This window comes from Procambarus clarkii, chromosome 70 (assembly GCF_040958095.1).
Source record: "Procambarus clarkii isolate CNS0578487 chromosome 70, FALCON_Pclarkii_2.0, whole genome shotgun sequence".
Taxonomy (NCBI): Eukaryota; Metazoa; Arthropoda; class Malacostraca; order Decapoda; family Cambaridae; genus Procambarus; species Procambarus clarkii.
Genome location: NC_091219.1, coordinates 19417067 through 19432401, shown reverse-complemented (window position 1 = coordinate 19432401; position 15335 = coordinate 19417067). Strand labels below are relative to the sequence as shown.

Below are 15335 nucleotides of genomic sequence, written 5' to 3'. Positions count from 1 at the left end.
AACTCGGATGGTAATCTTGGGCATAGCATTTCACCAAATCACCTCATTCTTTGGGGCACACGTGAGGAACACAAATGCGAACAAGCCTGAATGGTCCCCAGGACTATATGCGAATGAAAACTCACACCCCAGAAGTGACTCAAGCGGATTAAGGCGCCCTGTAGTTACCAGTTGTGTTGCTTCTGGGAGTATGGGTTCGAGTCACTTCTGGGGTGTGAGTTTTCATTCGCATATAGTCCTGGGGACCATTCAGGCTTGTTCGCATTTGTGTTCCTCACGTGTGCCCCAAAGAATGAGGTGATTTGGTGAAATGCTATGCCCAAGATTACCATCCGAGTTGCCGTCGGGGAAGTGGCTCAAATAGCCTCGGCTATCACTTCCTTTTGACGGCCGTGATGGTCAAGCGGATTAAGGCGCCCTGTAGTTACCAGTTGTGTTGCTTCTGGGAGTATGGGTTCGAGTCACTTCTGGGGTGTGAGTTTTCATTCGCATATAGTCCTGGGGACCATTCAGGCTTGTTCGCATTTGTGTTCCTCACGTGTGCCCCAAAGAATGAGGTGATTTGGTGAAATGCTATGCCCAAGATTACCATCCGAGTTGCCGTCGGGGAAGTGGCTCAAATAGCCTCGGCTATCACTTCCTTTTGACGGCCGTGATGGTCAAGCGGATTAAGGCGCCCTGTAGTTACCAGTTGTGTTGCTTCTGGGAGTATGGGTTCGAGTCACTTCTGGGGTGTGAGTTTTCATTCGCATATAGTCCTGGGGACCATTCAGGCTTGTTCGCATTTGTGTTCCTCACGTGTGCCCCAAAGAATGAGGTGATTTGGTGAAATGCTATGCCCAAGATTACCATCCGAGTTGCCGTCGGGGAAGTGGCTCAAATAGCCTCGGCTATCACTTCCTTTTGACGGCCGTGATGGTCAAGCGGATTAAGGCGCCCTGTAGTTACCAGTTGTGTTGCTTCTGGGAGTATGGGTTCGAGTCACTTCTGGGGTGTGAGTTTTCATTCGCATATAGTCCTGGGGACCATTCAGGCTTGTTCGCATTTGTGTTCCTCACGTGTGCCCCAAAGAATGAGGTGATTTGGTGAAATGCTATGCCCAAGATTACCATCCGAGTTGCCGTCGGGGAAGTGGCTCAAATAGCCTCGGCTATCACTTCCTTTTGACGGCCGTGATGGTCAAGCGGATTAAGGCGCCCTGTAGTTACCAGTTGTGTTGCTTCTGGGAGTATGGGTTCGAGTCACTTCTGGGGTGTGAGTTTTCATTCGCATATAGTCCTGGGGACCATTCAGGCTTGTTCGCATTTGTGTTCCTCACGTGTGCCCCAAAGAATGAGGTGATTTGGTGAAATGCTATGCCCAAGATTACCATCCGAGTTGCCGTCGGGGAAGTGGCTCAAATAGCCTCGGCTATCACTTCCTTTTGACGGCCGTGATGGTCAAGCGGATTAAGGCGCCCTGTAGTTACCAGTTGTGTTGCTTCTGGGAGTATGGGTTCGAGTCACTTCTGGGGTGTGAGTTTTCATTCGCATATAGTCCTGGGGACCATTCAGGCTTGTTCGCATTTGTGTTCCTCACGTGTGCCCCAAAGAATGAGGTGATTTGGTGAAATGCTATGCCCAAGATTACCATCCGAGTTGCCGTCGGGGAAGTGGCTCAAATAGCCTCGGCTATCACTTCCTTTTGACGGCCGTGATGGTCAAGCGGATTAAGGCGCCCTGTAGTTACCAGTTGTGTTGCTTCTGGGAGTATGGGTTCGAGTCACTTCTGGGGTGTGAGTTTTCATTCATATATATATATATATATATATTTGGGTATTGAAATGGAAGTGATTGTAGAAAGCCTATTGGTCCATATTTCTTGATGCTTCTATATTGGAGCGGAGTCTTGAGGTGGGTAGAATATAGTTGTGCATTAATTGGCTGTTGATTGCTGGTGTTGACTTCTTAATGTGTAGTGCCTCGCAAACGTCAAGCCGTCTGCTATCGCCGTATCTATCGATGATTTCTGTGTTGTTTACTAGGATTTCTCTGGCGATGGCCATCGCCAGAGAACAATGGGTTTGTGAAAATACATAACAATACTATAACATATACAACGCTCGGAACAGGGCCGAGATACAAGATGTATACGTTCTTATGTATACAGCATTATACATTCTTCCTCATATGGAATGTCCAGAAAAGTTAGACTTAGCAAAATGTTATAAACGGGTTCCACCTGTCCTCTGGAAAAATACAGCGTATTGTGACGTCAAATGCTCAACCGGATAAAATATGATGGTCTGTCATAGCGGCTCACAGCAGCCACGTTTTCTATACGTGGGATCGCTAGGTTAGGTTAGGTTTGAGGTGTTTCTGTATACTATTTTCTGTGTTTCGTGGCACCAGCACACGTGACTGGGTGACTGGCGCCGGGGAGGCAGACTGAACTAGCCACATGACACCACTGAAATCCACTTAATAACTGGAGCGACGCTTAAAATCAGCCTATGTGTAGGGGGACTGTTTTGTTCCTGTGGAAGGATGACTGTGTGAGTGTGTGTGTGTGAGTGTGTGAGTGTGAGTGTGTGTGTGTGTGTGTGGGTGTGTGTGTGTGTGTGTGTGTGTGGGTGTGTGTGTGGGTGTATGTGTGTGTGTGTGTGTGTGTGTGTGTGTGTGTGTGTGTGTGTGTGTGTGTGTGTGTGTTAGCCCTTAGCCCTTTCTCATTATCATCCGTATTAATCCGATACGATATATCCATATTCTCATCATCCATCCGTATTCCTAAGAATATGTGTTAGTGTCTCCTGTGTACTTACCTAACAATGTTTACCTAACATTGACCACCTAACGTTGTACCTGTTGCATTTTGTTTAAACTATCTGGCGCTTGAATTCCTCTTCCTTTCCCTGACCGGAGGTTGCTGATGGAGGTGGCTTCCACAACTTCTTATCTCCTTGTATTCCACGTGTTGACTAGCCGGACTTGGTATGAGAATTTCTTTCCATTTCTTCGACCCATTTGCGGTTCCATCTTCCACCTATGTCCCTTTGTCCTACGTTCTCTCAGTTATTAAAGACTGTCCTTGGCCACCTATAGTCTATTTCCCACAGTATTTTTCACGTAGTAATCATGTCCCTCGTGGTTCTTCTTTCCTATAAAGTGCCCTGTAACCTGACCAAAAAAATTTGACCCCTTAATACGGACACTTGACTCATCGCAAACTTTTGCCCATTTTTACGTTTCTTTTGCGCTTCGTGTATTCCATTTCGGCGCTGCATATTCCTGTACTGGTCTGATGTAGGTTTGTGCAAATTGTTTCGAATCTTAGCATAGGTTTGTAAGTGTCGTTCTCATGTTTGGCAGCTTCTCAGATGATGCTGATGGTATTTTGTTTGTGTGTGTGTGTTATTATACATTATCCATTTAAACCAATGTACGACTGTTTCTCCTTGGCCATTTACTATATTTACATCACGTTTTCTAGTTTAGAATAAGGTCCCGTTTTCTGTATTGACAAAATGTTATTGCAATGGGTCCTATTTTCTCTTAGACATTAATATATTAATATTATAATTGTCTCCGGGCTCTATACGATATACAATGACACCACTGGTGTGGTGTCATTGTATATCGCTGTTGGCGATATACCGTCAGTGAATTCATATATATATAAAATCCGGAAAGATCCGAATGTTTTCTGGTATCCAAATAGATACAAGTATCTATTTGCTCGAAACGCTATCCGTTGTATGGTGGTTTTAGGCATAGTATATATTAGGTCTATCTATAAATCCAACATTCTATTTGTAAGTCATTTTGAATGTATGTACTTTTAGCTGAATAAACATTATCATTATTATATATCCGCATTGGCAACTGCAAGATGACGTCACCAGTATGCGGCGACCAATGAGACGAGCAAGATCCTACGCCCAGCAGTGACGTCACCTGTTGCGCCAGCCAGTAAGCTACCGAGGATTCTGGTCTACATACGCTGACGTCATCAATACAGGTCGATTCTCAAATGGGTTCAAAGCTTAGTTATAGAGTTGATAAATTCTGGGGGCAGGTTACCTTGAAGTTGTTCCGAGGATCAATTTCCCTGCGGTCCGGTCACTGACCAGGTATCTTAATTAGAGGGGGAGGGGAGGGGTCTGATCAACCAGGCTGTTTGACGCCGCTGCTCGCATCCTGACATAGGGTTAATCAGGTTTATTTTAAAGGTGTTTATCAAGTTCACTTTTAAAAAGACAGTTCTGTGTCTTATGTACAGGGACACACTGGCTCTTATGGCTTGTGTATATATATATATATATATATATATATATATATATATATATATATATATATATATATATATATATATATATATATATACATATACATACTGCCCCTATCCACACTGTTCACAGGTGTATTTGCGGCGAGGCAGATGCTGACGAATATGGACTGCATGGCCTGCACTGTGGAAAATCTGGTGGTTGGCACACTAGACAGGACGAAGTCAATGACATCATTAAAAGAAGCCATGCCTCTGCTCAGTGTCCAGCGGAGAGAGAGCCCCGCAAGCTATTGAACCGTGACTCTGTTTTTTGCTGGCCGACCAGATGGAATCACACTGCGACCTTGGAAGGGTGGCAGACAGTTGGCATGGGACTATACTTGTGTATCCACCCTGGCAACCACATACATCAACCTCTCTGCCGGCACAGCAGGAGCCGCGGCGACACGCAGAGAAAGAGACAAGTCAGCCAAGTACAGGCAGTTAGATCATCGGTACAACTTCGTTCCAATAGGGTCTGAGACCCTAGGCCCATGGGGAGAGAGTGCAAGAAGGTTTCTTAAGGATCTTGGTTCCAAGCTCATTGACACCACAAGAGATCCTAGAGCAGCAAGTTTTCTCTTTCAGCGCCTCAGTGTCGCGATCCAAAGGGGGAATGCTCACTGCATCCTCGGTTCCTGCCCGGCGTCGGAGGAGTTCGAGGAAATCTACAGCCTCTAGGAAGCGAACTTTTTCTTGTGTCCTCTCAATGTTCATTTTTTGTATAAAATCAGATATGTAACTGTATAACCTTGCATAATAAAGTGTACACCATACAAAAGGGGGTGGTAGGAGAAGCGAACACTCTTACGTATTCAGAGTTAAATGGCAAGTTTTTCCCTGAATGCTCTGTGTTCCCTTCTCTGAGGCTGTGGGTCCCTATAATTGCACCAGTGGTGGTACCCCCCTATATATATATATATATATATATATATATATATATATATATATATATATATATATATATATATATATATATATATATATATTTATATATATATTTACTCTTCCCCGGACAGGATTCGAACTTCGGCGCATCACTCGCCAGGCGCGGGACGAGTCTTTACCACTGCGCCCCTTCTCCTGGCACTCCCCCCCGCCCCTCCCCCAGCCCCTCCCCCAGCCCCCCCCCCCAACCCATCCCTGGGCTCCCATTCTCACCGCCCCACTGGAGGCTTTTAACGTGATCACACTTCATGACCATCTGGGAGATGTTGTTATACTTTATGGTGTAGCTCTGTATGTCAGGGTGCACCACCACCACCACCACCACTGCCACCACCACCACCACCACCACCACCACCAGCAGCTGCGCCACCACCACCACCACCACCACCAGCAGCTGCAGCACCGGTTGCACCACCACCACCACCACCACCATTACCATCATTACCACAACCACCACCACCACCAGCATCGCTAGCACCACCACCACCACCATCACCATTACCATCATTACCACAACCACCACCACCACCACCACCAGCAGCAGCACCGGTAGAACCACCACCACCACCATTACCATCATTACCACAACCACCACCACCACCAGCATCGCTAGCACAACCACCACCACCATCACCATTACCATCATTACCACAACCACCACCACCACCACCACCAGCAGCAGCACCGGTAGCACCACCACCACCACCATTACCATCATTACCACAACCACCACCACCACCAGCATCGCTAGCACAACCACCACCACTATCCCCCCCTCTCAACAAAAGCAGCAACAACAACAACAATGGTGCTTTTTCTTTCGTTGAATTCATTACACAGATGCACTGCGACACTGGACCCGGGTGTGTTAACCTAACCATATATGTGTACAACATTATATATATATATATATATATATATATATATATATATATATATATATATATATATATATAATCTTGTATGAATACATACAAGAGTTATATATATATATATATATATATATATATATATATATATATATATATATATATATATATATATATATATATATATATATATATATATATATATTCCATGTTCCTGTTCTTGACCTGAAACAGTCTGGCCATAAGCCTAACTTGTCCTTAGCCTAGATAAACAATCGTAGGCCTAACATCCTCAGTCTTAGGACTAATATATAAATATGTCTTATAATAGGCCTAGGAAAATTTTGATTTGGTTGATGACTTCTTTCTCGGACCCTCCACGAAATTAATAGTAGAAAACAGTTGACATTTTTAGTTCAACCATTTTAGTAAAATCCTGGTTTGTGTCTCGGAGAGGCTGCAGGATCCAGTTAGTTCAGTAGAACTTCGGTTTCAACTCTTTTTACCATGTCGTAGCTCAGTCGATTAAGGCAGCGTCTGGGATGCTCACAGACGTAGGTTCGAATCCTCGTCACGGCCCTTGTGGATTTGTTCATTGATGCATCACGATATTGTGATTTCTGTGTGTAGTGTAGTGTAGTGTAGTGTAGTGTAGTGTAGTGTAGTGTAGTAGAACCATTCGTGTTTTGTACAAGTATTTTGTATACACAGTCGCTGTTGGTGCTATAATTTTGGATGACAGGTTGGAGAAAGACTTCACTCACGACTCTCAACTGATTACGTTGGAACTTTCCTTGAACATTGCTTCAGTCCCTTCCTGTGTGTGACTCCCATCTCTCTGGATGCTGCATCTATGTATTATAAGAGCAACTCGAGGATGGGGTTGAACCCAGCCAAATATGTTTGAGTTTCTGTACATCAGGTGCCGTCAAATGTCTCAACTTCTGATCATTTGGTAATGCAGGGTTTTTTCAGAATCAATTAAAGATTTTGTCATAATTCCTATTATAACATTTATTAAAATAATTTTCAATTTTAAAATTTCTCCATTGCACTGACGATAGAAAAGTTCGTTTACCAGTTTGTACATATAAACCAAAGACACCACTGTACAGTGTACATCAACTTCCCATCAGATGACTGTTCCTCCATGGGTTCACATACTTTCTGAGGTTATTACCCACATATACCTTATACCTGGTTGATGGGGTTCTGGGAGTTGTTCTACTCCTCAAGCCCGGCCCGAGGCCAGGCTTGACTTGTGAGAGTTTGGTCCACCAGGCTGTTGCTTGGAGCGGCCCGCAGGCCCACATACCCACCACAGCCCGGCCCGAGGCCAGGCTTGACTTGTGAGAGTTTGGTCCACCAGGCTGTTGCTTGGAGCGGCCCGCAGGCCCACATACCCACCACAGCCCGGTTGGTCCGGCACTCCTTGGAGGAATAAATCTAGTTTCCTCTTGAAAATGTCCTATTGAAATCTATGATAGAAAAAGTGCTTAACTAAAGTGCTAAAAGTGCTCTCGATGACAGCGGAAACAGATCACCTTTCCGTCAGATTTGGGAACCTCAGTGTCCACACAGCCCCCCCTGATCGCCCTACCTGCCTTCTTATTCACCTCCTCAGCATCTGACAACCACACTAAATACCAGCGTATTTGCAGTGAGGCAGAGGTTGACAGACACAGCATGGCTTGCTGTGTCTAAACACAGGAGGGCTGGCACTCAAGGCGCAGTGAAATCAATGATATCATCGAGTCGGTCGGCCGAGCGGACAGCACACTGGACTTGTGATCCTGTGGTCCTGGGTTCGATCCCAGGCGCCGGCGAGAAACACTGGGCAGAGTTTCTTTCACCCTATGCCCCTGTTACCTAGTAGTAAAATAGGTGCCTGGGTGTTAGTCAGCTGTCACGGGCTGCTTCCTGGGGGTGGAGGCCTGGTCGAGGACCGGGCCGCGGGGACACTAAAAGCCCCGAAATCATCTCAAGATAACCTCAAGATAAGAGGAGATCGAGTAGAGGCTTTTCACAGCCAGGTCGCCCAGACGGGATTACAGTACAACCCCTGGGAGAAGATGTGTATCAAATTAAACGTGTGTGTATAAATCTTGACGGACGCCCACATTAAGTCCAGTGATGGTCATATAGATGCTGTAACCCGTGGGGAATGATCCCAGACTATAAGTACGCAGAACTGGACCATCAATACAGCTTTTTTTTTTTTTTGAGATATATACAAGAGTTGTTACATTCTTGTACAGCCACTAGTACGCGTAGCGTTTCGGGCAAGTCCCTGGAATACGATCCCCTGCCGCGAAGAATCGTTTTTTCATCCAAGTACACATTTTACTGTTGCGTTAAACAGAGGCTACAGTTAAGGAATTGTGCCCAGTAAATCCTCCCCGGCCAGGATACGAACCCATGACATAGCGCTCGCGGAACGCCAGGGGAGTGTCTTACCACTACACCACGGAGACTGTAACTTTGTCCCCAATGCTACTGAGACCCCTCGGTGCTTGGGGTAAAAGTGCTAAAAGTCATCGCAATTGGATCTTGGTTCTATAGACTTATTGAAACAAGAAGAGACTCAAGAGCTGCCAGCTGCCTTTTCCAGCACCTTACTAGGTTCTTGCCCACCTTCAGAGTTTTGCAAACCTGTGACGATTAACGTTATGCCAATCTTTTAACCAATCTTCATAATAAAGTTTCAAATAAAAAGTTAAAAAAGTAGAAGACACGTGTACAGTGTTGGCTTCACAACCTACCGCCAATGCCCGATAATGTATATTTTCTTCTCCGAGGTGAAGGGGCCCAATTATATATATATATATAATATATATATATTATATATACACTTTATTGAAGTCAAGAGTTAGTGTAGTACTCACCTCTGCCTGTAGAGGTGTGCTGAGTGCGCCGTCTAGGAGGAACCGCTGGCTGGGGTGACCCTGTAGGCGTAGGGGAAGATTGCGCCACTCCTGACGAAGACGCCAACACAACAGCAGAAGGATAAGAAACAGGAGAAGGAGGAACAGGAGAAGGAGTAGCGGCAGTGATAGAAAGGTCTACTGCTACAGGCGAGTGGTCTGTCAGTGGCCTCGGCTGGCTGCCTAGGGCTGCCTGGGACGTGACAGAAGGGCTAGTCAAAGGCGCTTCACACATACCGGAGGAGAATGTCTCTGTGGCAGGCGTCGACGCGGGAGAAGAGCCGTCGCTGTCGCTGACGGTGGTGATAAAGTTGACACGGTTGACGGTGTGCAGCGTGCCCCCCGAGGAGGACCTCGACAAGGGGACACCCGCGTGGGAAGACTTCAAGATACCCGAGGAGGACTTTAGGATTCCCTTCGACGGGACGAAGGTCGTGGACGCTATGAATATTTCCGAGGAGGACTTGACGACCCCGGAGGAGAGGGGAGGTGTGAAGGTCGCTGCCAGGGACGACAACCCGCATCTTTTCCTGCAGGAGTAGAGGAACAAGGAACATTTATCACAGTATCACTCCAGGAGAATTATGTCACATTCACACACACTCTACAAACTTAACCGGCAGGATACTTTATGAAAGTAAATGTCTGTTTGAGGCTAGGGGGGCCAGATGCTTGTGGCTAGCCTCATCAAACTTTGCAGGATGACTGGTCTTTGTCCGGGGGTGGTCATAGGAGGGTTGGGGTCGAGCCCCATCCCCCGCCTTTGCATGAAATGGCAAATTATTCTGATTTCCAATCTCGCTAAAGTCTAGACTCCATCCTCACTAAGATTCACCAAGCATTATATTTTCATCATGATTAAAAGTTAGTTTGTCTTATGTAGTTTATTAATTAAGGCCGTGTATTGAAGATGGTTATAGTGGTAAAGGGTATAGAATGAAGTCAAAGTTTTATAGAATATAGAATATTCGGAACACAACCGAACACTCACCTAAAGGGGGCAAGGGACTCACCGAGGTGGTGCGACAGGGTGTGCAAAGTGGTGGTCGCCCCCAGAGGACCTTCGGTAGCCCCTGCTGGCGGCGTAGCTGCTACTGGTGAACACATTGCTCCTGTAGGAGACACAAGGGGCTCGTTGGTTCCTCTCCGATTCACCTGCTTAGCTCTCTACCATTACCTTAGCTCTCTACCATTACCTTAGCTCTCTACCATTACCTTAGCTCTCTACCATTACCTTAGCTCTCTACCATTACCTCTATGATTTCCACTACCTCTGTCTCTGTTGTTGTCTGTTAAACACCTGGATATTTATCTAGATATTTGTGATGGACGTCTATTCTCAAGGTATAACTTTATTGTCTTATAAATCGTTGGTTTAAAATTGAATAAGTATATGCTTAAAACGTTTTTTTTGAAACGGTCTGAAGAATTTGGTTTTCTGTACACGAAATTCTAAGGGTATACTCAAATACTTTTCGAATTTCTTATGTTTGAGAATAATACACCGCATTAATATAACCAAACCTAACCTAACCTTAACATAAAGTAACCTTGACTTAACGTTAACATAATGTAGCCTTAACCTAACCATGGACAAGGAGTAGATAACAGCACTAAGTACATAGCAGTTTTGAAGTGATTACCTCCAGGGGGCCAATTTTTTTTTTTTTTTTTTTTTTTTGAGATATATACAAGAGTTGTTACATTCTTGTAGAGCCACTAGTACGCGTAGCGTTTCGGGCAAGTCCTTAATCCTATGGTCCCTGGAATACGATCCCCGCCGCGAAGAATCGTTTTTTCATCCAAGTACACATTTTACTGTTGCGTTAAACAGAGGCTACAGTTAAGGAATTGCGCCCAGTAAATCCTCCCCGGCCAGGATACGAACCCATGACATAGCGCTCGCGGAACGCCAGGCGAGTGTCTTACCACTACACCACGGAGACTGCAAGTCTCCAGCAAGTCTAAATTGTAAGACTGCAATTTAGTCTATCCTTTTAAAATGAGAATACTTATACTAACTATTTGGTGGCAAGTACCCATATGTAGTGATGGAGTCTACAAACTGGAAAATTTTTGAACCTCGACATAAATAAAAGACAACCAGAGCTAATTTACCCCAACCTAACCTCTACTACTACTTACCTGATCAACCAGGCTGTGACTCGTACGTCAGGCTGCGAGCAGCCGCGTCCAACAGCCTGGTTGATCAGTCCGGCAACCAGGAGGCCTGGTCGACGACCGGGCCGCGGGGACGCTAAGCCCCGGAAGCACCTCAAGGTAACCTCAAGGTAACGACTAATAAACGCTAATTGAGGCATAATAGAGCATATATATATGTGCTATACTATCTTGAGGTTATCTTGAGGTTATCTTGAGATGATTTCGGGGCTTTTTTTTTAGTGACCCCGCGGCCCGGTCCTCGACCAGGCCTCCACCCCCAGGAAGCAGCCCGTGACAGCTGACTAACACCCAGGTACCTATTTTACTGCTAGGTAACAGGGGCATAGGGTGAAAGAAACTCTGCCCATTGTTTCTCGCCGGCGCCTGGGATCGAACCCAGGACCACAGGATCACAAGTCCAGCGTGCTGTCCGCTCGGCCGACCGGCTCCCAGGCCTAAGCCTAAGAATATTCAAGTTTTGTTTTTAACGTAATTTTCTCCAGACTGGATCAAATTAATTTTTCCCAAAGCGGTGAATTGGAGCTCTATTACTACACAGTGGCACTTTCGGCCAATTATTTACTATAAGCATTATTATTTCAGGAGGATAGGCTGGTACTCACCTAGTTGTGCTTGCTGGGGTTGAGCTTCGGCTCTTTGGTCCCACCTCTTAACTGTTAATCAACTGGTGTACAGGTTTTTGAGCCTATTGGGCTCTATCATATCTACATTTGAAACTGTGTATGGAGTCAGCCTCCACCACATCACTGCCTAATGCATTCCATTTGTCAACTACTCTGACACTGAAAAAAGTTCTTTCTAACGTCTCTGTGGCTCATGTGGGTACTCAGTCTCCACCTGTGTCCCCTTGTTCGCGACCCACCCGTGTTAAACAGTTTATCTTCGTGTGTTCCTTGCATGTTTGTGTCTTCTATTCTTAAATAAGAAAAGGGAAGGATGTAGAAGTTAGAAGTATAGTAAACGATCCGAAATCTAATTTCCTACTGAGAATGCACGTCATCCAACCCCCCCCCCCCCACCCCCCAACCACGTCATCACAATATAAGACGTCACCGCCACCATCAGCCAATCACCTCCCCCCGAATTACCAACCCCCCCCCTCCCTCCCAACCCACCAACCATCGACCAATGAGATCGCTGAGCGATACCACGTCGATCATTACCACCGGGTACCTCCCCCAGCCAGGAAGAGCACTCGACCTTACCTCGAACCCCATACCACGTCTGCCTCCTCCTCCTCCCGACCAATTCAGGGTATCGCGTCTTCACCTCAAGAAGGCCGCAGTGAGTGAAGCAGTATCGAAAACCAATTATAGGAGATGTCGAAACTAATTATAGGAAATTGTGAGCAGAATTGATTTTTTTTTGGGGGGGTGAGGGGCTATAGAATTGTGTTACGATGTGGCCTTATTGAAAAATATATATTAAACAATATATTAGCTATAAGGAACAAATCCACAAGGGCAGTGACGAGGATTCGAACCTGCGTCTGGGAGCATCCCGTATTAGCTATAAGGACTCGTTATTTGCAGTGTTATTTATGCAGTTTAGTCAAGGGTTATTATGCATGGCATTATAGATTTGCTTATATAATAGGAACTAGTTTGCGAAACTAGAATTGTCTAGTTACAGGATGGCGAGTCCAGCGGCGTAAGGTAAAGCCAAAGTTCCACCCCGCTGTGCTTGGTCATAATCAGAGGAAAAGTACTGTCCCAAGATCAAGTCCGATCCCAAAATCAAGTCCTATCCCAAACTTTCGGTCGTGATAAGAGCTCTCTCTCCAGGCTAACCATAGCCCGTGCTACTTTCCCCGTTCCTGTGCCAGGTTAGTCCACTACGGGCTCACCATAGCCCATGCTACTTGCCCTGTTCCTGTGCCAGGTTAGTCCACTACGGGCTCACCATAGCCCGTGCTACTTGTCCCGTTCCTGTGCCAGGTTAGTCCACTACGGGCTCACCATAGCCCGTGCTACTTGCCCCGCTCCTGTGCCAGGTAAGTCCACTACGGGCTCACCATAGCCCGTGCTACTTGCCCCGCTCCTGTGCCAGGTTAGTCCACTACGGGCTCACCATAGCCCGTGCTACTTGCCCCGCTCCTGTGCCAGGTTAGTCCACTACGGGCTCACCATAGCCCGTGCTACTTGGAACTTATGTTCCGAGTAGCTGAATCTAAAACAACAACAATCTCTCTCTCTCTCTCTCTCTCTCTCTCTCTCTCTCTCTCTCTCTCTCTCTCTCTCTCTCTCTCTCTCTCTCTCTCTCTCTCTCTCTCTCTCTGTCTCTCTCTCTCTCTCCCTCTCTCTCTCTCTCTGTCTCTCTCTCTCTCTCTCTCTCTCTCTCTCTCTCTCTCTCTCTCTCTCTCTCTCTCTCTCTCTCTCTCTCTCTCTCTCTCTCTCTCTCTCTCTCTGTCTCTCTCTCTCCCTCTCTCTCTGTCTCTCTCTCTCTCTCTCTCTCTCTCTCTCTCTCTCTCTCTCTCTCTCTCTCTCTCTCTCCCTCTCTCTCTCTCTCTCTCTCTCTCTCTCTCTCTCTCTCCCCTACTCACCTGCTAGCAACCTCTGCCACTCCATCGCTACCGGAGCTGCTTCTCCTGCTGCCCGCCCCACCATCGCTCCCTCCACTTCCCCTCCTCCCTCCGCCCTCCATGGTGAGTTTAGGGGGCCCTCCGCCCCCAGGGGCCCCCAGGGCACCCATGGACATGACCCCAACGGAGGATGAAGACATCTTGGTACCAGGTGGGGTCCAAGTGTCACCAGGTGGGGTCCAAGGGCCTCCTGGTGGGGTCCAACGGCCTCCTGGTGGGGTCCAACGGCCTCCTGGTGGGGTCCAAGGGCCTCCAGGGAGTGTACAAGTGCCACTCAGAGGCTGAGGCACGAGACCTGTGGTTAAGAGAGAGATAAGATACGGTGTTAAATTTTGGAGAAAAAAATAGATTTTTTTTATTATATTTATAATATGAATACTTATTATTTTCATTATCATTTATTATCTATTATTATCATTATCTATTATTGATACTGTTGTTTAGACCATAAGAATAAAGCTAACTGTAAAGGACGATTGATCCATACTAATTACCTATTTATATCCATTCAAACTTAAGGCATGAATATGTTTAACCTACGCTTGAAACAATCCAGCGATCTCACACCTATTCTCATTCTGAACTTACATAACTTGTGTCCACTGGTTCGTGTTATATTTTGCGTGATTTCTTGGGAATAATAATTAGGCTTTATTATTTTCACTAAAGTGAGGTTTCTAATTTGTTTAGATTAACGTAAGGAAATTTCTAATTCCTGGGATTAACCTGAGAGATGATTCTAATTTCTGGAAATAATATAAGGGAGGTTTCTAATGGTTGTGATTAATATAAGGGAGGTTTCTAATGGCTGTGATTAATATAAGGGAGGTTTCTAATGGCTGTGATTAATATAAGGGAGGTTTCTAATGACTGTGATTAATATAAGGGAGATTTCTAATGGCTGTGATTAATATAAGGGAGGTTTCTAATAGATGTGATTAATATAAGGGAGGTTTCTAATGGCTGTGATTAATATAAGGGAGGTTTCTAATGGCTGTGATTAATATAAGGGAGGTTTCTAATGGCTGTGATTAATATAAGGGAGGTTTCTAATGGCTGTGATTAATATAAGGGAGGTTTCTAATGGCTGTGATTAATATATGGAAGGTTTCTAATGACTGTGATTAATATAAGGAAGGTTTCTAATGGCTGTGATTAATATATGGAAGGTTTCTAATGGCTGTGATTAATATAAGGGAGGTTTCTAATTCCAGGGATTACATTTTTCAATTTTTTCTGAGCACGTTCAATGGAATCTATGTCCACTGTATAATAAAGTGCCCAAAACCGAACTGCATTATCTACAATTGACCTTAAGCCCCAAGCCAGACAGACCCGGCGCCCTTAAGCCCCAAGCCAGACAGACCCGGCGCCCTTATGCCCCAAGCCAGACAGACCCGGCGCCCTTAAGCCCCAAGCCAACAACTCCATGCAAGGAGAAGTCAATATTACGTTCAATAACAAGGCGGAAGTGATCGCCTTAATAATTAAGGTTCAGTGCCCTCCTGGTTTCGTGATAATTGC

The 15335-nt window shown here is 45.7% G+C and overlaps 1 protein-coding gene across 1 annotated transcript in view; it reads right to left on the bottom strand.

Annotated features, from left to right (window-relative positions):
- The window catches only part of LOC123775263 (uncharacterized), a 153805-nt gene that overhangs the window by 108447 nt on the left and 30023 nt on the right, over positions 1-15335 (bottom strand). The window contains exons 2-4 of the mRNA XM_069311519.1: positions 13773-14106; positions 10060-10158; positions 9284-9576 (exon numbers count right to left, since the gene is read on the bottom strand). Of these exons, the coding sequence (XP_069167620.1) occupies positions 9284-9576; positions 10060-10158; positions 13773-14106 (726 nt within the window). The remainder of the gene's footprint in view (positions 1-9283; positions 9577-10059; positions 10159-13772; positions 14107-15335) is intronic.